The sequence below is a fragment of the Callithrix jacchus genome, chromosome X (assembly GCF_049354715.1).
Source record: "Callithrix jacchus isolate 240 chromosome X, calJac240_pri, whole genome shotgun sequence".
In the NCBI taxonomy this organism is placed as follows: domain Eukaryota; kingdom Metazoa; phylum Chordata; class Mammalia; order Primates; family Cebidae; genus Callithrix; species Callithrix jacchus.
In genome coordinates, this window is record NC_133524.1 from 47,401,557 (window position 1) to 47,427,919 (window position 26,363).

General features: G+C 41.1%; 1 protein-coding gene and 1 pseudogene across 4 annotated transcripts; one reads left to right on the forward strand and one right to left on the reverse strand.

The window, feature by feature from the left end:
- On the forward strand, positions 1-26,171 carry KRABD4 (KRAB domain containing 4). 4 transcript variants are annotated; one of them, XM_008989188.5, is made up of 7 exons: positions 1-83; positions 922-1,031; positions 3,113-3,156; positions 15,248-15,374; positions 15,711-15,803; positions 23,108-23,151; positions 24,713-26,171. In XM_008989188.5, the coding sequence occupies exons 3-6, from the start codon at positions 3,142-3,144 to the stop codon at positions 23,149-23,151; spliced, it is 279 nt and encodes a 92-aa protein (XP_008987436.3). In that variant the 5' UTR covers positions 1-83; positions 922-1,031; positions 3,113-3,141; the 3' UTR covers positions 24,713-26,171. The 4 variants fall into 4 exon arrangements, with proteins under 4 accessions (XP_008987436.3, XP_008987437.3, XP_017823721.3 ...); XM_008989189.5 differs by having other exon boundaries at positions 24,716-26,171; XM_017968232.4 differs by lacking the exon at positions 23,108-23,151.
- On the reverse strand, positions 7,258-10,111 carry LOC100411882 (vezatin-like; annotated as a pseudogene).
- Positions 26,172-26,363: the final 192 nt, after the last annotated feature.

Consider the following 26,363-nt stretch of genomic DNA (forward strand, 5'->3'; position numbering starts at 1 on the left):
GGGAGGGCGGTTCCTGGTTCACACTGGCTGCTGTCGTCGGTCTCTGAGGTTTCAGGCTCTTGGCGGTGAAGACGGACGAGGAGGTGGTGATGGTTTTGATGGGGGACGGGGACTGACGGGGCCGTGGGGTCACGGGGCCATAGGTGAACGCCTTTGTGGGTGACAGGGTGGCTCTATAGCCCAACTCAAAAGCCCATCCTCCAGACAACGTCCCCGCCTGAGACAGACCCCTTGCTCTCAGGACCCTCTGAGCCAGGCCCAAGGTCCGGTTCCCTGAGACCCGCCGGCCTGTGGGCATGAGTGCTGGGGGCGAGGTTCGGGGTCAGCGAGTGACTGGTTGATTGAGTCACTCAGCGCCTGTTTCCTGAGCGCCTAATAACTGCCAGGCAACCTTGCAAATGTTTCACATTAACCTCCACAGGAGCCCTGTGCAGTAGTAGCATGATTATCTTATCTTCATTTTATAGAGAGAAAATGGCTTAGTGTGGCTTGGCAACCTGTCCAAAGTCACATAGGTAGCAACCTGAGGAATGTTTTTTTTTCTTTTCCTGGGCTTTTCATGTTTATTGTTTCCTGTGTGTCTCCCCCGCTAGAGTAGAAACTCTGCAGGAGCTGGGACTTTGAGATTTTGTTCATTGATGCATTTCCAACACAGAGAATGGGCACATGAAAGGCACTCATTTCTTCAGTGAATAAAAGTGGCACAGCAGGCAATCAGTTCGTTCCAAAGCCCGGACTCAGGAAGGCAGGGTTTCACTCACTGAGGATAACTGAGCTGTGCATGAATGTTAACTCTTAAAGCTAGAATGAGACATTTTCCCTCTTCTGTTGGCTAAAAACCTTTCGATTTTACTCAACTTCACTGTAGGAAGGGAGCGTAGGTGTTGCTAATTGACTCTCCCGTGGTCATTGTGTTTTCAGGGTCACAGTGCAGACCTGAGACCGCTGCTCACGACTCCAGACTCCAGTTTATCTGTGCCCCGGCTTCCTCACTTAGTCTCAGAAGACCTAGGCTGAGGCCCCAGGAGGAGGTGAGTTCCCTGGGTCACAGGCAGAGATCTGGTGATGGTCCCAGCTGGGGTGTGTTTGTCTCTGAATCCCTTGGTCCTGCCTCCTTGAACACAAGAGAGGTATGCTGAGCTGAGGCAAGTTGGAGGAGAAGCCTCAGCCAGATCCCAGACCTAGTTCCTCAGGGCAGAGAAAGGAAACTCACAATACAGCAGGTCTTAGAAGAGCTGGACCCATAGTGGCCTTTGTCCCTCCCTTTAGCTGAGACAGAGCAAAGCTGGCTCAACTTCCAGGTGCCATCAAGGACCATGTGACAGTACAGTTTGATTCCTGCTGGAAGAGGGACAGGTGAAAATCACAGGTGGATGGTGGCATGGATGCCCCCCCACGGGGCAGGTGCCCTGCTGTAGTACCTGCAAAGGCAGGATAAGGCTGGGAAGGATCACAGCCAGCCACAGAGGACTTGGCCTCTCCTAGTACACCTATTCTCTTGCCATTGGCTGTTTCTCAATTTGACTTGGCCCCACACCATCAACCAGGCACCTGCTTCCAGGGAAAATGCAGAGTCTCCCTCCATCCTGACCAAAGTGCAAGAAATAGATTATATGTTTATAGAATTTCAGGGTAGTCTCTAGGTATGCTAATATCTAGCTCTGCTGCCTTATTTTAATGTTTAATGAAAGTGCACTGAGGGACATGACCTATTAACCTACACGGAGCTGAACCCTGTTGTCCTGATGCTGTCGCAGTGATTGCTGCAGTATGAAACGGTTACTCTGCACAGAAGCTCCTTGCTGGAACTTTCTTTTGAAAAACTGCCAAAGAAGGAGCCTGGCAATCAAAACACAGATTATGAGAAAGGAGGAAGTAGTGGGGTGGGAACAGGGTAGGTGGCCAGTTAGAGAGGCAGATGCAGGGGAGCAGGCACAGTGGTTTTCAGCCCCTCACAGAACTGAAGCTGCTGGGCTGCTACCCACCCACCCCCGCACCGCATCCCCCTTGCAGCCCTCTTAGCCCTGGTTGGGCTCTTCCTCCAAACCACATCCAGAGATCCTACTCATACACACTTGCAGAGGGTCTTTTCACCTCTAGGAATCGGTTTGATAAGAGGTGATTTTTAATAATTTAAAATTTTTGTTTTACTAGTAATATTATTTGTCAAAAATTGAGAAAATGGATATAAAAGAAAATTGAAATCACCACTCAAAAGTAACCAACATCAGCATTTTAATAAATCCTCTGAGACATCATATATGTGCCTATTGATCATCAAAAATGAGATGATACTTTGCTTGCTTTCTTGGAACCTGCTTTTAAACACATTAGGAACTGAAAACAAATTCCTTGGCATTTTTAAAGCCTGTTCAGTATACCTGCTTTTGCATGTGTCATATTTTTTAACTGTGTCCTCTTTGCTGGACATTTAGTTGCTTCCAATATTTTGTTTGTTTGGTTGGTTGGTTTTTCTTTAGACAGGGATTCCCTCTGTTACCCAGGCTGGAGTGCAGTGGTGCCGTGTTGGCTCACTGCAACCTTGACTTCCTGGGATCAAGTGATCCTCCCACCCAGCCTTCAGAGTAGGAGAGACTACAGGTGCATGCCACCATGCCTGGCTGATTTTTGTAGAGATTAGGTTTTGCCACGTGGCCCGGGCTGGTCTTGAACTCCTGGGCTCCAGTGATCTGCCCACGTTGGCCTCCCAAAGTGCTGGGATTATAAGCGTGAGCCACTGTACCTGGCCCACTTATTAATATTTTAATGGTAGAAATGACTGCAGTTAACATTCTTTCAGCTTTTCCACATTTAGGATTGTTTCATTATGACAAATGACTAGTAATAAAACTCTTAAGATAAAGGAGATGTTAAGTTGTTACTGGCTTCTAAAGTAGATATCTTTAGATACAAGTCATACATCTGTCCAGTAAAGGAAACAAAATTTCATGTGTAAAACCTACATGATCTTAGTAGAGTGTCATGGAAACAGGCCGGAGCTACCAGGTCATGTTTTAGACCATTCTCCCCAGGGTATAAGGGTAATTATTATCAGGATGATAATGATGGTCTAACACCTACCTAGTGTACTCTCCTAATTTTGCCTTTATAGATCTCCATCTTTATCCAGAGCAGAGCAGGATGGCCATGTCCCAGGTAAGTGCCTAATTTACCCGTACTTTGTTAGCAGTGAAATTGAGGCAAGGTTTGGAATCTCTATAGTAGACTTGAAAATACCAATTATCCCTTCTTCTCTGGCTGTTTTCTATTAAACTTGTTCTCAACGTCTGGTTTCTCTAATCCTTCCCCTCACCAGGAGAGAGGAAAAACAATTCCTCTCTCTACTTCTTGTTCTTTTTTTTTTCTTTTCTTTTTTTTTGGAGACAGAGTCACACTCTATCACCTAGGCTGGAGTGCAGGGGTGGGATCTCAGCTCATTGCAGCCTCCACCTTCCGGGTTCAAGTGATTCTCTTGCCTCAGCCTTCCGAGTAGCTGGGATTACAGGTGCCCGCCACCACGCCCAGCTAATTTTTGTATTTTTAGTAGAGACAGGGTTTCACCATGTTGGCCATGCTGGTCTCGAACTCCTGACCTTAGGTGCCTCTGCCCACTTTGGCTTCCCAAAGTACTGGGATTATAGGCATGAGCCACCATGCTCTCTACTTGTTCTTCTGAGAACTGTACCTCATCTTTTCTTCATTTCCTTCTCACAGAAGATCGTTTAAATACATAGATTCATCTTGCTTTTTCCTTTTCTTCACTTCTAGATCGCTTGATCTTTTTTCATCATTCATATTTATAAGTTTGTACATAATGTTTTAATGTGCATAGAAAAAACCAGTAGCCGAAAGGATTCCATTCCTTCTCTCCCCTGTACCATGTTCCTCGTCAGAGATGCCCACTGTTAACAGTTGGGTTAAATGGTCGGGTAGATGCATTTATGTCAATTTAATGAGCTAAAAACATATACATATTTTTTTTTATGCTTTTACACAAATGGCATCATACTCCCATGCCCATCTTCCTTTTTGCACCTGATTACTTTCAGGGTGGTATTCCTTGTCAATATATAAAGATGTTTTAAATTTCTATTTCATAGTATGGCTGTATTAATATCATGTAACTATTTATGGATATTTAAGTTTTTAATTTCTTTTTACTATTGTAAACCATGTTTCACGAACAACTTTCTCTGTATCTGCTTGCTCTGTGGTACCAGTGTTTACGGAGGATATACCTGGAAGTCAGGTTTTGACTAAAAGGTACTGAGACTTAAATTTGCCCTCTGAAATCCTTTATAATTACTCCTTTCACTAAATATAAAGACCAGATAATTTCTGTGTTCGAATTTTCCAGGCTATTAAAGATGAAAAGGCACCCAATTCATTTTGGGAAGCCACTTAACCTGAAATTTGAGGAAGATACTAAAAAAAAGAATATTAGGCCGGGCACAGTGGCTCAAGCCTGTAATCCCGCACTTTGGGAGGTCGAGGCAGGAGGATCACATGAGGTCAGAGGTTTGTGACCGGCCTGGCCAACATGGAGAAACCCAGTCTCTACTAAAAATACAAAAATTAGCCAGGCATGGTGGTGCATGCCTGTAATCCCAGCTACTCAGGAGGCTGAGGCAGGAGAATCACTTCAACCTGTGAGGTGGAGTTTGCAGTCAGCCGAGATCGCACCACTGCACTCCAGCCTGAGTAACAGAGAAGACCCTGTCTCAAAAAAAAAAAAAAAAAGAAAGAAAGAAAAAGAAAATTATAGACCAGTTTCCTTTAACAATATAAATGTCAAAATATTAAAAATACTCTAAATAGAACATTAACAAATTGAATTGGACATTTTAAAAGCAATGCATGCACATGGTAAAAAAAAAATTCAAACAAAAGCTTTGTTCAACAAAAAAAGTTTTTTGTGGTTTTTGTTTTTTGATGCAGGGTCTGGCTCTATCGCCCAGGCTGAAGTGCAGTGGCACAACTTCAGCTCACTGCAACCTTGGCCTCCCAGACTCAACAATCCTCGCATCTAAGCCTCCCAAGTAGCTGGGACTACAGGTGCATGCCACCATGCCCAGCCAATTTTTGTATTTTTTTGTAGAGGTGGTGTTCTGCCATGTTGGCCCAGGCTGGTCTTGAACTCATGAATCTCTTTCTCTGCTTATGTACAATCACTTGTTCTCTCCTGCATGTGCTCTCTTTCTCTCCTTAACAAGTTACAGTACATCCTGGTCTTTGTAATCCTTTTTTTAAATGATCTTTTCACTTGTATTAACTCTACACCAGGGTTTCTCAGTGTGACGCTATTGACATTTTGGTTGAGGTCATTATTTGTCATGGGTTGCTTTCCTGTGCATTGTATGTGTAGCAGCATCCCTGGACTCTCTCAACTAGATGCCAGTAGTGCTCCCTCCTCCAGTTTGGGCAACCAAAATATCTTGTCATTGCCAAATACCACCTGAGGAATAAAATTATCCAGTGTTAAAAACAGTGACCTATCCCCTTTACAAAAATGGCTCCTTGATATTCCATTTGATGGCAATACCACTGATTATTTACCTTTCTCTTAATAATAGATATTTAGGATATTCCTCTTTTTTTCTTTTTTTTTTTTAAAGGAGGGAGGGGGAGGAGGAAGGAAGGGAGGAAAGAAGTCAGGATATTCCTAATCTCTTGCTACCATAAACATAGCAGTGTATAGTACATTCCCATTGTGTGTATGTGAGAACATTTATAGGATAACTTTCTAGGTCAAAGTTATATGCATCTTGAATTTTGATTCAGAGCTGTCAAATGACCTTCCGATAGGATGTTCTGATTTGCATTGCTGGCAATATTATAATGCCTCTTCCCGTAAATGGGCAATCACAGTGTATTATCCACTATGATTTTTGCCATTGTGAGGGAGTAAAGAGTAGTGTATTTTAATTTGCTTTTCTTGATTTGAGTGTCTTTTAAAATGTTTAACTACCATTTGTACTTTTTTCTTTCAAGTATTTATTCTAGTCATTTGCCCCCTTTTCTCTTGGGTGTAGAATTACTTTGATGGCTAGATGTTAGCTCCTTGGGTTAACTTAAGCAAATGAGATCTCTGTCATATATGTTGTAAATATTTTTCATAGTTTATTATTTGCTTTGATTTGTCTTAAACATATTGGGGAGTGGACACTTAATGTGTTTTTAACGTCAAATTTCACACTTTTGTGCTTTTAGAGTTCTTGTATTGCTTAAATAGGATTCTGTTAGTTGAGATTATAAAAATGGCATTTCAGTTATGTGGAAAAAGTGGTTACTGAATGATGGTGGCACCGTTGAGTCTCCATTTGGATGGAAAGAAAGTTAAACTCTTCTACATCATATACATGTCAATTCCAGATTGATCAAATACCTAAATATATATTTGAAAAATTAAATGAAAATTTAAGAGGATATTGGGATAACCTTGCTTAGTGCAAGAAACTTTTTTTTTTTAATGGTACAATGTTTTTTGTTTTGTTTTTGAGACAGAGTCTTACTCTGTGGCCCAGGCTGGAGTGCAGTGGCATAATCTTGGCTCACTGCAACCTCTCTCTCCTGGGTTCACGCGATTCTTCTGCCTCAGCCTCCCAAGTAGATGGGACTACAGGCATGCACCACCACACCCGGCTAATTTTTGTATTTTTAGTAGAGACTGGGTTTCACCATATTGGCCAGGCTGGTCTCGAATTCCTGACCTCATAATCTACCTGTCTTGGCCTCCCAAAATACTGGGATTACAGGTGTGAGCCACCGCGCCCGGCCCAATGTTTTTCTTTTAATGATAATTAGGATATCTTTAAATTAACTACTAAGTACACACACAAATAAGGAAACATAAGGAACGTCATAGCCCAAGTACTTCTGAAACTACTTCTTAGTTCCAAGCCCCAGCACATATCAATTATATGAATAAATTTTTAAAATTCAGAACCTGGATCTTTAAGACTAGTATAAAAAAAACCAAACAACTTGTTATTAACATAATAGCTGCAGTTATTAACTGCAAGAATACAGTGAAAAAGAGTCATACTAAATGTTAATGTTCTTATAACAGAATTATCCATATCACTTTATGGTAGCAAATTCTGGCAAGAAATGATCATTCATTTCTTATTAAAAATACTTATTTCTAAGATTGATCAGTTATACCACAAATAAAACCACAGTTTATTCAATAGAGCCCTTACCTTTCTCTTTTTTTCCTGAAAGATCTGTCATTTACAGGGAACTACTAATTTCAGATCAGTTACTTAAACCAGGGTTCTGCCTGTAAATTCACATCTTAACTTTATATATAGTAAACCCATATTCCCTCTCCAGCCTTGAAGCTCAACACTTTCACAAAGGGAACAACCTAAAATCATTGCATGTGAATCGTGGTTCTTACTTTTCTTCTACTTCATTTTTATTTCTATCTATTATTTGTTATTCTTCCTCGTCACCAAAAGTCTCTTCCTGCATGGTGGTAAAGGAGAGAGATCTAGCAGCCACTTCTGCGGCAAGGCCAGTAGTGAGGGTAAAATCCAGTGACAGCTGTAGCCATGCCAGCCTCTGCTTCACGGAGGTCTGGAAGGACTCCCTGGGAAGTGGAGGGGAGACCAGGATGGACCAGGCCAGACCACCTCCATCTGCTTGAGAATCATCTTTGCCCTTGCATTGGTAACATGTTCTCTCTTCTGCTCCTTGGAGAAAGACTTCATTTGCAGAATTGTCTTTATTTTTACCCTCTAGAGCAAGCTTGTCCAACCCATGGCCCACAGGCCACATCTAGCCCAGGACAGCTTTGAATGCAGCCCAACACAAATTTTGTAAACTTTCTTAAAACATTGTGAGATTTTGTTGCAATTTTTTTTTTTTTAGCTAATCAGCTGTCATTAGTGTTAGTGTATTTTATGTGTGACCCAAGACAATTCTTCAATGTGGCCCAGGGAAGCCAAAAGATTGGACAGCCCTGCTCTAGAGAGCCATCACATAAATACTCAGTCCTGCTTGTTGCATTGTCACTTGTGGAGTGTTTACTATTTTCCTCTTCAGTATCATTTTTACTGACTTTCCTGTATCTGAATTCATTGATGGTTCTGAATTACTTGTGTGTTTCACTAGGCCTACAGGAGACAAGGATTTCAACATAGCATGATCACTAAATAGCAGTTACAGCCACTTCTGCTTTTCTGCCTCTGAAGCTTTAAATCCCAGCACAACTTTTAATTCTTGGAGTACCCTCTTGGATTCTTCATGCTTACTCCTCTGTCTTTCTTTGTCTTCTTTAGACAAGTGATAAAAGTCATCCTTTCTGTAATCAGTGTCGATAGCTATATCATCTACATAAGCTTCTAAGTCCTATTTGTCCTCCTCAGGGAGTGGATCTTTGCCTGCAATGTATAGAGTAGACTGTGTCAAAGCTGCCCCTGTACGATGCTGGTTTTCACATACTACCTCAGGCTTGCCTTTTTTAAAATCTGTATTTCTTCATAGCAGTTTGTCCACCTCAGAAATGGCCTCTTCCCAGCAATTGTTGCTTGTTTGAACATAGGGGCTGAATCAACTTTAATTTCTGTTCTAGGATTTGATAAGCCTCTGGCACTAGTTCTTGTGTTTCTTTAATACAAAGAAGTCTGTCTAGTTTATCTTCAAGAATTATTACCTCATTCAATAATGCTTTCACCTGGAGCTGCAAGTTGCACGCTGCTGTGTGAACGTTATTCAGTTCTTTTGACATCCGTTGAGTTTTGGATAAACACCGGTACGGACTGGTGCTGAGTTTCAAAGTACCGATAGAATTCAGAGTTGCGCTTACGCTCCTCCAAACAGGCATAGTAAGCCTGAGGTAGACCTTGAGTCACATCAGACAAGGTATGATGAGGCAAAAGTGCTGGAGTAAGTAAGGGCCCAGGAGGTGAACTGGCTATAGAAAGTAATAGGGCTAACCATCTGAAGAATTCTGAACTCTGCCACCCACAGTTGGAACAAAACCTTCGACGTAGGCAGGCTGAATTCATCTGTAAAGTTAGGTGCTTCCTCTTCTGAAATCTACTCTTCACTAAGTCCAAGGCCCAGCTCCTTAAAAGGCACCACACAGATATAGTTGGTTACATTGTCACTTTCAGAGTTCAGGGGGTGGTTTTTTTTTTTTTTTTTTAAGCATCTATAGGATAGATAGCCTTGCTGCTTGGAAGTTCTGTAGCTTTCCAGAGACCGATGAGGTGCTAAGTGGGATGCTGTCCAGCTTTATTAAATGGACAAGCAGCACTGACTCTGTCAAGCAAAAATATAAATCCTCTGGAAATCACTTCATTTTCTTGAATGAGATGTAAAGCTTTTCTTCAAGGTTAGTAAAAGCTCAGCTATTTGCTGCTGTATCTTCCAAGTGAACACTATTTTTTTCGGGTCATGTGTAGTTCAGCTGTCTTCCGTAATCTCAAAGCTCTTATGACCAAATAAACAAATAAAATCACTCCCCATACCAGCCAGGAAGATGCAGTCCCCCAAGTGGGAAGCATAGCTAGCAAACTAATGAAGGCAAATAGCATTGAGACACCCCAAACATTAGGGGTTGCCAGGGAGCAAAGTGTTGGAAGGCATCCACTTTCCTGTTGTTGAGGTTGCCCTGCAGACAGGATACTGGCATCAAGTAGCTCAGTCCGCTCCACATCCTCTCGAAACAGGACTTCCTGTTGCAGGATGGTAGGTAATGAGGTGAGTCGGAATCCAACATCCAACTTGTGAAGTAAATCATCTTTCTTACTGAGCTGAGGAAAAAAAATATCCGACTTTTGGTGGTTTCAGCCACTTTTAACAGGATGCATTGCTTAATAACTCATTCCCTGAGCATGCCAGTAAGTGGAGTTTATGTTCATTGAGTGATGACTGTTTCCCAGGTATTTTGGTAGGACTCTTGTAGGAAGCTTTTGTTGTTCCTCTGTGGTGCATTTTTCTGTTTTTGGTGACACAGAACATATTTGAAAGTCTGTGTGTCCTGGATCTTGTGAGTACTGTTAAAGTGGAGAATTCCAAAAGTCACCTCCTTGTCAAACTCTGGTGTCATCCTTTCTGCCATGCCACCCACCTCAGCACAATGGGAAATCGGAAGAAACTTTTTTAATGAAGATGGGAAACCTAGAAACCGTAAAGAGAAAGATTGTCAGATTAAATCGTATTAAGATGTTAAAACCTGTAGAGTCAAAAGACATATTTGAGACTGAGAGAAAATACATGCAATGCATATGATATGCAAAGAATTCATATATAGAAAATGAAAAATGATGAAATAAGACACAAAATGTGGTGGACATATAGTCAAAAAGATAAGGCAGGCAATTTATGAGAAAAAAGTGTGAAGCCGTTTGAAAAGATGCTTACTTTCCCCAGTTTTCAAGCCAGGAAAACGGCTGATTTTCATTCGTCCCTTTCTGTTGCACTCCAACAAATGCACCCAGTCTCAGCCCTTCTACTAACTGTTTGCCTTACAGAAACTTTTTGTTTTTTATATATATACAAAACAACAAAATTTGGCATGGGTTGTTTTTAAAGAAAATATGCTCCTACTATGGTTTCCTGTTTGGAGGTTTTTGCTGTTTGTTTGTTTTTTGAGACGGTGTCTCACTCTGTCGCCCAGGCTTGAGTGCAGTGGCATGATCTCAGCTCACTGCAACCTCCCCCTCCCAGGTTCAAGTGATTCTCCCACCTTAGCCTCCTGAGTACCTGGGATTACAGGCACCCGCCACCATGCCCAGCTAATTTTTGTATTTTTAGTAGAGATGGGGTTTCACCATGTTGGCCAGGCTGGTCTCAAACTCCTGACCTTAAGTGATCCATCCGCCTCAGCCTCCCAAAGTGCTGGGATTACAGGCTTGAGCCACTGCACCCAGCCCTGACATTAGAAATTTCTAGGTAGCACAATGAAAATCTTAAAAATTATCAAACACCCACATGAGCTAACTTCTTTTATACACTAAAATTCTAACAAATCATTAAAGATCACACCTAATATGTAACTGAAAGAATATGAAATGAATGTAGAATACTGTACCATGTATCATGATTCATATTCTTAAACATCAAAAAGATTGATAATACTTAGTACAGTCAAGTATGTAGAAAAAACCAGCAAAGAAGTTATAAACTGTATACAGCATTTTGTGGTGGAATAGTTGGTTTATATGTATCAAAATTTACATTGGAAACATCCTTAACACAGCAATGCTCTTTCTAGAATTTTACCCTAGACCTTTAATACATCAGTAAGACAAGACAACCCAACAGAATCAAGACTCATAGCAACAGAAATATTGGTGGCCTGGAAGCATACAAAAAGATTATAATCATTACTGAAACTCACATACATGCTGTCATTTACCTGTGAGAGTGGTAAACTTTGAAAAGATAGTTAAGAGCCACTGTGGATGAGAGTACTGGCTGGTTGACAGGTAATTTGGCTGTTCTTATTAAAGCTCTTTTTCTTATTTTAACCAGCAGTTGCATTTATAGGACTCCATCCTAGTGAAATATTTTTTATGTCCATAAAGATGTCCAAAGCAGTTCTATTCATACTAGCAAAAAGTAGGAGAAAGCCCTAAATGTCCCATGTTCCTGAGAATCCAGTAATGGTTGAATGACAGCTGGACTACGAGGTGACATTGTTCATGGTAAAAATGACCCCTGATTGGTAAACAAATTGCATGTGGACTAGCAGGACTAGAGAGTGGTTAAATAAATTGCCACATCTGTACTCTGCAACTGTCATGATAAAAATTGGCTGACAAATAAGAATGTTTGGAATACTTTTGTCTAAGTGAAAAAAATCAAAGTTCAGAAAAGCTTAGTAGGAGTGGCCAGGTGTGGTGAGTGACACCTGTAATCCCAGCACTTTGGGAGGCCAAGGCAGGTGGATCGCTTGAGGTCAGGAGTTCAAGACCAGCCTGGCCAACATGGTGAAACCCCATCTCTACCAAAAATACAAAAAATTAACCGGGCATAGTGGCACATGCCTGTAATCCCAGCTACTCAGGAGGCTGAGGCAGGAGAATCGCTTGAACCTGGGGGCGGGTGGAGGTTGCAGTGAGCCAAGAACGCACCACTGCACTCCAGCCTGGGCGACAGAGCAAGACTCTGTCTCAAAAAAAAAAAAAAAAAAAGAAAAGAAATTTCCAATGTCTAGGTAGTCAAGTTTATCACTCTATAGCAGTGTATTTTATGAATTTGGGGAAAGACTATCTGCAACTACAAAACTATCAAAACTTTTAACTTATCTACCACTTTTATGGTTATCTTTTACACATTTAAATCTCTAATCCATCTGTTATTTACTTGGGGGCTCAGAGTGAGATGAGTAATTTACTTTTATGGAGTTTCTTCCCTCCATGAATACCTAGCCAGATTTTTCTGATGATGTCTTTTGTGCAGAGACTTAAGATACTTTTACCATGAAGTAACCGCTGACACTTTACTCAGAGGATCTATTAGTCGTTATTAACTCTCGTCATCATTGTCATATTTAGCTCTGTGTTATTGGAAACCTGATAATGGGATGACAGCTATTTTACTGAGTCTGAGAGATAGGGAAGGAATCCTGCATTTTTCCTACTGTCTACTCTCACTTGACACAACATTTCTCACACCAGATGTGATCCCAGGCCCCAGGCTGTTTCCCCACATACCAGCCAGTTCTCCAGTGGACACCAGCTGGGTGTCCTCTAGGTCAGTTCCCTTCTGACACCGTCTACCTGGAGTTACTGTCAGCTCCCACAGGTTGGGGCTTAGTCCCACAAGACTGCCCCCCACTCGAGATGCCAGTCGCAAGTAGGGTGTCACCTATACATCTGACGGATGGGCCACAAACTGGGGGTTCCCAGGACCCAGGGAAACTGAGTTTCTTTCCCCTATTTGTTATAAAGGACATTACAGAGGATAAAGATGAACAGCCAGATGGAAGAGATGCATAGGGCAAGGGATGTGGGAAGGTCGATGGACCTTTCGTGCCCTCTCTGGACTCACTGCCATCCAGGAACCACCAAGTGTTCAGTTGTCTGGAAGCTGTCCGAACCCACCCAGTCCTTTGGATGTCGTTGTCGCTGTTTTTCAGAGACAGGGTCTTGCTCTGTCTCCCAGGCTGGAGTACAGTGGTGCGATCTTGGCTCACTGCAGCCCCAACCTCCTGGCCTCAAGTGATCCTCCTCAGCCACCTATAGTGCTGAGATCACAGGAGCGAGCCACCACGCCTGGCCACAGTGGGGTTGATCATCATTGGCCCTTGGTGAACAACTCAACCTTCAGCTTTTCTCCCCTCCCAGGAGTTTGGAGGATGGAGATGAAAGTCCCAGCCCTCTAACCCTGCCTGGTTTTCTGGTGAGCAGCCCACATCCAGAAGCTACCTAAGGGCTATTAGCCAACAGTCATCTCAATATATATGACTTTTGATCACTTCAGGGGCTATTCCAAAGGTTGAAGGAGTTTTTTGCCAGGAGACAGGTCAAAAGCCAAATATATATTTCACAATATCAAACCAGGTGACATCACTCCCAATAAAAATGACTCCAGATTTGTAAACATACTGTATCTGGACTGGGAGGACTGAGTAAACTATGACTAGCTGGTAGGAAGCCATGGATTGGGGTTTTCTTTTTCTTTTCTCTCCTTTTTTTTTTTTGAGAAAGAATCTCGCTCTTCTTGCCCAGGCTAGAATGGAATGGCACAATCTTGACTCACTGCAACCTCTGCCTCCCAGGCTCAAGCGATTCTTTTGCCTCAGCCTCCCGAGTAGCTGGGATTACAGGCATGTGCTACCATACCTGGCTGATTCTGTATTTTTAGTAGAACGGGGTTTCACCATATTGGTCAGGCTGGTCTTGAACTCCCAAACTCAGGTGATCTGCCCACCTTGGCCTCCCAAAATGCTGGCATTACATGTGTGAGCCATCACGCCTGGCCAGATTGGGGTTTTCTGAGTACATTGTCACTCAGTGATATGTAACTGGGCACATCTTTTACTGGGACCCTGGAAGCCATGCTACTGGGACCATTACAAGAGACATTGGTCTATGGAACAGGTTCGGGCTTCCAAGCAATGTCATCCTAGCACTCAGCAGTGTGGTTTTGTTTCCGGGCACCGGAGCTATCACGAGGGGGGACAGATTGGGCTAATAGCTCCTGGATTGCTCTGAGAAGCACTCTTGCTGGAGAAACCTCCCTGTCACCGCCCTCTGGCACGCTGGCTTTCCTGTCTCCTCTCCTTCCGCACAGCTGGGTAAACTGGTGTCCACTGTGGCTGGTTTGGGCCTTATGTGTGCAACAAGTGGCTTGAGTTGAAGGCCACCAAAGTGAGAGCATGACAGGATGGGATCCGGAGCAGAAACGGGGGGTATTGGTCTTTGCGAGGAATTGGGGCACTTGCAGAAGTGAGTTTCTGTTTGGTGGTGACAAGGCCAAGCACGGACCCTTCCCCTTTTGCCTTGGTCAGCTGCCCAGGCCACAGACTTCTGGCTTCCTGTTGTTTGTCTGATGAAGGTTAGAATGGTTTGTCGTGATTGGTTAGCTATGTTTAGAACTGTTTGTTGTAGCTCTGTGTCTCCTGCGAAGCCTGGTCTGACAGCCCCAAGCAGAATTGACTTCCTCCTCTGTGGGCCACCCAGACCCTGTCCTACATCTGTCCCTGTCCCTGTGAGGCAGGCTTCCTCCCTTCCTCCGTTTCGTCTGTGAGTGTCTAAGTGTCGCTTTTCTCCCTCTACTAAACCGAAGCTCCTTGAGTTCAAGACGTATCATTTTGTATTAATCGTTACTTCACAGGACTTACCAGCCTGGCCTCTATTCAGTAAACATGTGTTGAATGAATGAATTTCCAGGGTGAGATATTTCTCATACCCTGTATGTTTCTCCTATAAAGTTCCAAATGATTTTAGTCATGTAGATACTCTATGTAATATACGGTGCCAAACCGACTAGTGACTGTCATAAGAACAATTAATTACATGAGAAAGGCTGACGTGGGTGCGGGAGCCAGACCGCATGGATTCGAATCCCTCATTCCTGGCTGTGTGACCTGAGCTAGTTACTTAGGCTCTGTGCACCTCAAGCTCTTCATCTGTCAAGTTTCTCCTAGGGTGGCAGTGAGGATCGAAATCTTTAGTACGTGTGAGGACTTCAGAGAGCACAGAGTAAGCCCTCCATGTGCGTGAGGTGCCATGTCGCAGTGCCCCAGGCTGGTCCCAGGGTGCTAAAGAGGAATGTGCCATTACAGGAATCGTTGACCTTCAAGGACGTGTTCGTGGACTTCACCCTCGAGGAGTGGCAGCAACTGGACTCTGCCCAGAAGAACCTCTACAGGGACGTCATGCTTGAGAACTACAGCCACCTGGTGTCTGTGGGTGAGGGACCGCGTCACAATGTGATGCAGAATGCCCCCAGTACTGTCTTTCTTTCTCAGCTGCTCCAAGCTCTGGGGCTGGGAACAATGAGTGTGGGTTACAAGCCTCAGTGGGTTTGGGTACAGCCCACTGTGTAGTATTCGTAGTCCCGTTTGGACGCCGGACAGCATATTGGTGCCATTGCTTGCTTTGTGAATGTTCTGTACTGAGGGGCAGATAAGCTGTATGCATGGGGCAGTCACCAAGGCCGTGCCACCTTCAGCCTGCAGAGATGGGCCTAGGTTCTGGAATTGCTCAGCATTAATAACGAAGTCCTGTGTCATTTCCCCTCAACAGGGTATCTGCTTGCCAAGCCAGATATGATCTTCAGGTTGGGACCAGAAGAGTCCTGGAGGGCAGATGGAGGGACCCCGGTGCGCACCTGTGCAGGTGAGGACAGGCCAGGTGAATCAGGCTGGGGAAAGGGGACCAGGTTGGTTGGTGAGAGCTTGGCTTCTGGGATGCGCTCAGGAGCCCTCCTAAGAGCCCCGGACTTGCCGACACGCCTAGGCTCTGATGAACGGAGCTGTTGTTGTATGCACATGAGGCCTCTGCCTGGCAGCCAGTTACAGTCTGTGTGTTCTTTGCTTGGCGTTCACATAGGTCGTGGCCACTCTTGTTCTGAGATCCCATTTCTACCTTCCAGCCTCCTGGCTTTCTGGTGACAAGTGCCAAGCCCCTTTTCATTCCTCTCCCGCCACCTTTATGGAAATTTTTAAGACTTATTCTCCTACCTTCTAGGCCTTTTGTATTTTCACCATAGTAGATGTATTAATAGATGTCAGCATTTCCTCTTTACTGGGCATACTGTGGGCCCTTTCGGGCTGAAATTTGGAATTTTTTTTTTTTAGCCTAAGGTATATTATCATACCTGTTTTTTTTGGAAGCCAGTATGGACACCAAAGCTTTGCCAGTGACCTTTACCAGCCAGGTACCTACCACATTCTTGCCTGTTCTCACTTTGTAGTTAACACTATAAACCTCACACCATTTTCTGTTTTCTCTACTTATTTCTTCTCAGACTCTTACAAATCTGACTTGATACTACCTGTTATCAGATTCCTCCACTTTTCAATACATACTTCACACTTAACTCTTGCTTTTGATATTATCTCTTTACTTATTCACAATATAAACACACTTGAGAGGACATTACTCCCACGGTGGAATACTTCAGTGAACCGTATTTTAGTCCTGCATAGAGCTGCTTTTTCCTTGTCTGTTTTTCCTGTGGGCTGCCTATAAGGATCCAGAAACTCTTCAGATACACTGGTCTGCTCTTTCTCTCCCCTTCATAGTAACCCCTTCAGTGGCCTATGGCAAAGAAGCCTGTTTAGAATGTTCTTACTCTTCAGACGGTGATCCCTGAACCAGCAGCCTGGGCATTGTTGGGGCTCTAAGTAGAAAATCAGAATCTGAGGCCCCACTCTAGATTTTCTGAATGAGAATGTGCATTTCAACAAGCTCCCCAGGGACACTATAGGCATAGTAAAGCTTGAGAACCACTGCTCATTAGAGATTAATTTCAGAGCATCAACTGCAGTCAGGTGCGGGCCATAGGGACCTACAGATGACTCCTCAGATGGCTTCCTCCAGAACCCACTCCTCAGTGCACACACCTGCTCTCTGAGATCCTCCCTGTGCTGGCATTTGTGGCTCCCACCACTCTGTAGCTTCCCCCAGGAATGTTTAGGCAAATGATAACCTCTTTAGTGCTCAGTGTAACTCCACATCTGCTGCCTAGAGATTCATCAGGATTTCTGGTATGCTGACAGTATGCTTGTTTTCTTCCAGTGATGCCTGGAATTGTAATGACAGTGTGTCTTGTTCTCATTTCAGTGCTATCCTGGAAGGGAGGAAAAGCAAATTCAGGCACAGTCCACCCTCCTGAGTCCCAATTCTCTCATAAAAAAAACTATATTATATTAAAATACAGACATTTATACATTCAGTCTAAGAGTGCAGAACAGTATAGGCTAAAGAGTAATCTTAGGTACATTCCCAGTCATGCCTTCCAAGGGCAGCTTCTTATAAAGGTTTCTCTTTGGCTCTGAGCACTTCCATAGGTTTAGGGAATATGTTGTTATTATCCATTAAAAAGTTTTTTTTTTTAATTTAATGTGGTTGTTGTTAACCAGAGATGTATTACATAGTTACCTGTGGATCTGTCAGAATACTCATGAGTAGGCCCCACTTTAGAAATTGTTTCAGAAAGCCTGGGGTAGGCCTGGTTATGTGCATTTTGAATGACACTCCAGAGGATTCTGATGCCCATCTTTGGTTAAGATTCACTACTTGAAATATCTGCTGAGAGGAACTGCAAGGATAGCAATTGCAAGATAGCAATGAGCATGCAAGCAGGATGGGATGGGATAGGATAGCTAGTGAGGAACGTGGCCAGAATTCCAACCCAGGCTATGTGGCTCCACAGTCTATGTTCTTAGCCACTTGCGTGTAGATGAATAATGTGGACTCACTCCTAGGCAGTCTCCAGACTCCCAGGGTTGGAATCAGAAAGCAACTTGAATTTCTTCCTTGTTCCTCTCTATTTAAATCTATTTCAGGAAATGTATTTTTCCCCCTGCCTCCTGGATGAAACCACTGGCTGGTCCCATGAGTTGGCTGGTCATTCTGAGATAATAAAAATCTTCTAGGAACTGTTACTTTCAAGAATAGCCTCATTATAATAATGAAAACTGTCCAGTCTCATGTTGTAGTACAAACTGAAGTTTATTTCAAGTTTGTTGATCTTTTCATAGAAGTTTTAGCTTTATTAATTTTTTCCACCATTTTTCTGTTTTATTGATTTCTCCTTTTATTTCCTTTTTTCTACTAACTTTCAGTTTACTTTGCTGTTCTTTATTTAGCTTTTCCCCCCTCAACATTTTATTACGAAAATTTTTGTATAAAACAAGTAAAAAAATTATAGACTAAACACCATATAATCCCTATATGGGTGTTGTTCTGTAATAACACCTGGATTTATAATAACTATAAACATTTTGCTCTGTTTATCTCCTGTCTGTGCCAATTCCTCTGTCCTTCCATCAATTTGATTTATTTTTTGTTGTGCATTTCAAAGGAAGTTACAGAAATCAGTACCCTTAACCCCGAAATACCTCCACAGGCGTATCATTGATTAGAGTTCAATATTTGTTAGTACTTTATCATTAGTGTTCATGAAGTATTTTAATAAAACAAAATGCCCTAATGGCACCATATGATCTTTGGCTATACATGTTACTGTTTGAACATAATTTTCTATATGTGTTTTTCATATGTGGTCATTATATATTTATGCTGATGTGACTACATTTTTTTTCAAATGAAATTAATTAAGGTATAATATACATACCATGAAATTCATCTTTCTTAGGTGTACAGTTGTATAGTTTTGACAAATGTATAGCTGTGTAACTACTACCACAATCAAGGTATTGGACATTTTCATCTCCTACAAAAAACTCCATGTTTCCTTTTGTAATTTAGTCTCTTTCCTCATCCCAGGCTTGATCTCTTTTCCTTCTAGTTTGGTTCTTTCTAGAATGTCATGCGGCTGGCTTCTTTCACTTACCTTAATGCATTTTAGGCTCATCCATGTTGTGGCATGTATCAGTTTGTTCTTTTGATAGCTGAGTAGTGTTCCAGTTTGTCTGTTGATGTACCACTTAATGCACATTTAAACTGTCCCTGTTTTTTTGATTATTATGAATGAAGTTGGTGAACATTCTTGTATAGGCATTTCTGTGGATCTTTGTTTTCATACCTCTTGGGTAAATATCTGGAGTGAGATTGCTTGGCTGTATGGTAAGCATATGTTGAACTTTATAAGACATTGTGCCCAGCACGGTGGCTCATGCCTGTATTCCCAGCACTTTGGGAGGCTGAAGCAGGCAGATTGCTTGAGGTCCGAAATTTGAGACCAGCCTGGCCAACATATAGTAAAACCCCATCTCTACTAAAAATACAAAAATTAGCTGGGTGTGGTGGTGCACACCTGTAATTCCAGCTACTTGGGAAGCTGAGGCAGGAGAATTGCTTGAACCCAGGAGGCACAGGTTGCAGTGAGCTGAGATCATGCCACTCTATTCCAGCCTGGGCAACAGAGTGAGACCCTGTCTCTCAAAAGAAAAAAAAAAGATACTGTCAAGTGTTTTCTAATGTGGCTGTACTACTTTGTTTTCCCGCCAACAACACACCTTTCTAGTAGGTATGTAGGGGGATCTCATTGTGATTTAAATTTACATTTCTGTAATGATCAGTGATGTTGAGCATGTTTTCATGTGCTTATTTGCCATCTGTATATGTTCTGTGGTGAAGTGTCTATTGTAATCTTTTGCCATTGTTTGTTATTAAATTGTGAGAGTTATTTACATCAATATATATGGACGTAAGTCCTGACCAGCTATGTGTTTTCCAAGTATTTACTCCTAGACTATGGCTTGTTTTGTTCAGAACAGTATCTTTTGAAAAATAAAGTTTCTGTTTTTTTATAAAATCCAATTTATTAAATTTTTCTTTTATGGTTCATGTTTTTATGTCCTCTTTAGCAAATCTCTCTCTAACCCAGGGTAATAGAGTTTTTTTCATATGTTTTCTTCCAGGAGATTCATAATTTTAGTTCTTATATTTAAGTCTATGACTGTTAATGACTTAATTTTTGTATCTGGTGTGAGGGAAGGGTCAGCATACTTTCATATTATTTTTACATATGCATTTCCAGTAACATTTTTGAAAAGAATATTCTTCTTCTCAAATCAACAAGTGATCCATTTGTAATTTGACATCTACTTTAAAATGATGCTGGGTGTGGTGGCTCACACCTGTAATCCCAGCACTTTGGGAGGCTGAGGTGGGAGGATCCCATGAGCCCAGGAGGTTGAGACCGGCCTGGGCAACATAGTGAGACCCTGTCTCTACTAAAAAATTAGCTGGGCATGGTGGTGGTGTGCACCTGTAGTCCTAGCTACTCAGGAGGCTGAGGCACAAAAATCACTTGAATCCAGGAGGCGGAGGTTGCAGTGAGCCAAGATCACACTACTACACTCCAGCACTCCAGCCTGGGCAACAGAGTGAGACTCTGTCTCAAAAAAAATATCAAGGGTAAGAATTTCACTAGGAAACTAGGATATATAAAATAATCTAATGAAAACTGAAAATTAAGAATTTAATATATATGAAAAAGGAAAAAGAAACACAAACTTTAAAAACAACAACAAAAAAAGAATTTAATATATAGACTTAATAGCAGATAAACCAGAGCAGAAGAGAGGATAAATGAGAAAGATAAGTTACTATCAAATATTCACAGTCTATTCTAGACTGTTCTTTCTTAGTTAACTTACTTTGGCATCCTTTTTGAAAAGTACTTGAACATATGTGTCACTCTGCACACCAGTACAGGTTGAGTATCCCTAATCCAGAAATCCGAAATCCAAAATGCTCTAAAATCCAAAACTTCTTGAGCCACCAACATGGCATCCAAAGGAAATGCTCATTGAAGCATTTCAGATTTCATATTTTCAGGTTAGGCATGCTGAACCAGTAAATATATAATGCAAACATTCTGAAAAACAAAAAAATCAGAAATCCAAAACACTTCTGGTTCCAAGCATTTTGGATAAATGATACACAACCTGTACCACAGGTCTCAATTACTGTAGCCTCATATTATGTATTCAAATCAGATAGTATGAGTCCTCTTACTTTGTTCTTTTTTTAATAATGTTTTAGCTAGTTTAGGTCCTTGGTATTTTTCTAGAAATTTTAGAATCAGCTTGTCAATTTCTGTAAAAAAGCCTGCAGGGGGTTTTGACATTGCATGGAATCTGTGGATGATTGATGTGCAATGTTTAGCCTTCTAAATCATGAATATTGTATATCTGTTTATTTCAGTCTTCTAAAATTTATTTCAGTAATATTTGATAGCTTTGAATGGATAGGTCTTGCACATATTTTGTTTAATTTACCCCTGTTTTATGTTCTTACAAGGTAATATAAATGGAGTGTGTGTATGTATATAGTTGTTTTATATTTCATTTTCCTATTTCTCACTGCTAGTTTATAGAAGTGTAATTGATTTTTCCATATTGGCTTTGTATCCTGGAACCTTTCTAATAAGCTCACATATTAGTGCCAGTAGCTCTTTTATAGATGGTTTGGTATTTTCTACATAAACAATCATGTAGTTATGAATAAGGACAGTTTATTTCTTTTACCAGTCTGAACGCCTTTATTTCTTTTTCTTACCTTATTGTACTTATTGGCTAGGACCTTCAGTATAATGTTGACTAGGACTAGAGAGAGCAACATACTTGCCTCGATCCTGATCTTAGGACAAAAGCATTTACTGTCTCACCATTAGACATAATCTTACTTGTAGGTTTTTGCATAGATGGCCTGATAAAGGTTGAGGATATTTCCTTCTAATCCTGATTTTCTGAAAGTTTTATGAATGGATGTTATAAATTATTTTTATGGATCAGTTCCTATGATTGTTTTTCTCCTTTAGACAGTTATATCCTATGTAATCATTGATATTATTGGATTTAGATGTACTATTGTATTATTTATTTTCTGTTCATCCTCCCAACCAAACTTCTTTCTGTTTTTTTTTTGTTGTTGTTGTTGTTTCTCTTCACCATTCTCCTCTTTGGAATATTTGACTATTTTTTAAATTAAACATTCCATGTTGACATAATTGTAGATTCCCATGCCCTTGTAGGGAATAATACAGAGAGCTCTCATGTATTCTACCTAGTTTCTACTAATGGTGACATCTTGAAAAGTTATACTACAAATCACAAGGATATTGACATTGAGAAAGTCAAGATACAGAACATTTCCATTACTACAAGGGTCCCTCATGTTGCCTTCGTATAGCTATACCCATTCCTTCCCACTCCACCCCTTCTTAAGCCCTGGCAACTATTAATTTGTTCTCCATTTCGTCACTTAAAGAATATTACGTAAGTGAGGTCATACAGTATGATACTTTATGGGATTGGTTCTTTTCACTCAGCATACTTCTCAGTTGGATTCATCCTGTTGTGAGTACCCAGAGTTTCTTCCTTTTTGTCACGGAGTAGTATTCCACCAAATGGATGTACCACAGTTTGTTTAGCCATTCACCATTTGAAGACCATTCCTATTTTCAACTTCATTGATTTCTGCTCTTATTATTTCTTTTCTTCTGCTTGATCTTTATTTCTATTATATGCATTCAGTGCTATAAATATCCCTCCAATTGCTGTTTTATCTGTGTCCCACAAATTATGATATGTTGTATTTTCATTTAATTCAAAATAGTTTCAAATTCCCCTTAAGACTTATTTAGAAGTAAGTATATCTTTATATTTCCAAATATTTGGGGTTTTCCAAGTATCTTTCTCATTGATTTTTTTGTTGTAATACTGTTATTGCACATAATATGATTTCTTATAAATTTGTACAGGTTTTAAGACCCAGAATATGTTCTATCTTGGTGAATGTTTCATATGCACTTGAAAAGAATGTATATTCTGCTGTTGTTGGATGCAGTGTTCTCTGAATGTCAATTAGGTGAAGTTGGTTGATGGTGCTGTTCAGATTATCTATACCTTGCTGGTTTTCTGTCTACTTGTTCTATCAATTATTGAGAGAAAGAGTGTTGAAGTCTCCAACAATAATTGTGGATTTGTCTGTTTCTCTTTCAGATGTATCCATTTTTGCCTCATGTATTTTGAAGTGCTGTTATTAGGTACATACACTTTTAGGATTGTTATTTCTTCTCAAAGAATTGACTGTTTTATCATTTTGTAATGTCCCTCTTTGTGCCAGAAAATCCTTCTTGTTCTGAAATCATTGTCTGAAATTAATGTAATTTCTCCAGCTTTCTTTTGGTTAGGTTTTCATGGTATATCTCCATCCCTTTACACATCTCTCTCCAGAGAGTTTCCTTATACCTCTCTCTACCCGCCCCCACCCCGCCAATTTCCCCTAATAGTAACATCTTGCATTAGTATGGTACATGTGTTACAACTGGTGAATGAATACATTATTATTAACTAAAGTCACATCTTACATTAAGGTTCACTCTTTGTGTTGTTCAGTTCTATGGGTTTTGTCAAATGCATAAAAATCCACCATTACTGTTTCATACAGAATAGTTTTCCCACCCTAAAAAAATACCCTGTGCTTTGCTTTTTCATCCCTTTTTCACTCTCTCCTGGCAAGTACTGATCTTTTTACTATCTCTATAGTTTTGCCTTTCCTAGAATGTCATATAGTTGGAATCATATAGTATGTAGCCTTTTCAGACTGGCTTCTTTCAAATAGCAATATGCATTTAAGTTTCCTCCATGTCCATGGCTTGATAGCCCATTTCTTTTTATTGCTGAATAATATTCCATTGTGGATCACTTTGTTTATCCATTCACCTATTGAGGGACATCTTGGTTGCTTCCAGTTTGGGGCCATTATGAATGAAGCTGCTATAAACATCATGTGCAGGCTTTTCTGTAGACATAAGTTTTCAACTCATTGTGGTTCATTTCCTTTTGAAGTCTGTAATTTTTTTACTGTGAACTCCTTTTCAGTGAGAGTTATTTTCCATGGAAATTCTGTGTACCCTAAGCTATGAAAGCATCACTGCAGAACTATTTGGATTGCCACTGCTGGGGCCCACTGGTTTCACTAATGCAGGAACAATTTATAGGTGAATTTATCAACTTCGGGGGTTTTGTATTATACTTCAAATGTCCATTTGGAATGCACTCCTACATGTGGTACAGGACTGTGGTTCTGACTTCTTGTAAGTAACCCCTGATTCTTCTTAACATTTTCATTAGCCAGTGGGTGGCATCTTTCTAGTTCCTATTTTACATACAGAGATGTCCTTGGTGACTCCCAGCTTTAAGCAGGTAGCTCAATTCTAATTCTCTGCATATTTGTGTCCTGTGGCCTAGAATTCACTTCACACTCATGATGAGAACCTTAGCCCCTCAACTGCAAAGCCACACAGCTTCAATTTCTGTTCACCCCCTCACTTTAAATTTCTTCTTCATTTTTGTCACATAATAAATTTATTTTCTTGGTTTGAGCTTGGCTGCATATTAAATTATTTTTGTTAAATTTGAGCCAGCATTTCTTTGTACTTGCACTCAGGGGAGGTGGTGGTGGGACATGGGGAGGGTCCATCTACATCAGCTCAAGTCATGTTGATAGGAGTTCACTGCAGGGCCTTTAGGGATTAATGTTATTCCATAACATTCTAGTGGAAAGACTTAACAAGTTTGATGATTCATTGCACTTTCTTCTAGAAGTCTGGCAAGTTGATGAGCAGATAGATCGCTACAAGGAAAGCCAAGACAAACTTCTGTGGCAAGCTGCATTCATAGGCAAGGAAACACTGAAGGATGAAAGTGATCAAGAATGCAGAACATGTAGAAAAAGCATTTATCTCAGCACAGACTTTGTTTCTGTAAGACAGAGACTCCCTAAATATTATTCATGGGAAAAGGCATTCAAAACATAATTTAAACTTTCTTAGTCAAAATAAAAGCTATATAAGAAAGAAGATGATGGATGTAAGGCATATTGGAAAGTATGCCTCCATTCTAACCTTCATAAAGCTCAACCTGCGGAGAAATTTTTGACCCTAATCAACGAGGGAAAGCCCTCCACCAAAAGCAAGCCCTTCAGAAAAGTCAGAGAAGTCAAACTGGGGAGAAACTCTACAGATGTACTCAGTGTGGAAAAGGGTTTATCCAGAAAGGAAACTTAGTTGTACATCAAAGAACTCACACCGGAGAGAAACCTGAATGCTGTGAATGTGCAAAAGCCTTCAGCCAGAAGTCAACCCTCATAGCACACCAGAGAATGCACACAGGGGAGAAGCCCTATGAATGCAGTGAATGTGGAAAAACCTTTATCCAGAAGGCACCACTTATTAAACTTAAGAAAATTCATATGGACAGGGACCCTATAAATGCAATGTCTGTGAGAAAGCCTTCAGTAGGAAGTCAGCTCTCATGAAACATAATTCACATGGGAGAAACCTTACAACTGTAATGAATGTGGGAAATCGTTTAGTGTTAAATCAACTCTCATTGTACGTCACAACATATATGCGTAAGTTGCATGCTATTGTGAGTAGTGTGATGAAATTTTGCACTGTCCTGCTCTTTTCTGCTCAGGATGCAAATCAGTGAATCATCTTTTTTTTTTTTTTTTTTGAGATGGAGTCTTGCTCTGTCGTCCAGACTGGAGTGCAGTGGCACGATCTTGGCTCACTGCAACCTCCACCTCCCGGGTTCAACCAATTCTCCTGCCTCAGCCTCCTGAGTACCTGGGATTACAGGCATGCACCACCACACCTAACTAATTTTTGTTTTCTTAATAGAGATGGAACTTCACCATGTTGGTCAGGCTGGTCTTGACCTCCTGACCCCAAGTGATCCGTCTGCGTCAGCCTCCCAAAGTGCTGGGATTACAGGTGTGAGCTACTGCGCCTGGCTTGAATCATCCTTTTGTCCAGTATTGTATCCATGCTGTATATGCTACCTGCTCGTTAGCCACTTAGCTGTCTCAGTTGTCAGATTGACTGTCATGGGATTGCAGTGCTTGCATTAAAGCTACCCTTATTGTATATTGACCCCAAAGTGCAAGAGTAGTGATGTTGGAAATTTGCATACACCAAAAATAAGCTATAAAGTGCTCCCTTAAATTGAAATGGTGAAAGTTCTTGACTTAATAAAGAAAAAAAATACTTGCTGATGTTAAGATTTACAGTAAGAATGAATCTTCTATCTGAGAAATTGTGAAGAAGGAAAAAGAAACTTGTGTTAGTTTTGTTGTCACACCTCAAACTGCAAAAGTTATGGCCACAGTGCAAGATAAGTGCCAAGATGAAAAAGACATTAAATTTGTGGGTGGGAGGCATGAATAGAAATGGGTTCTGACAGAAATCAG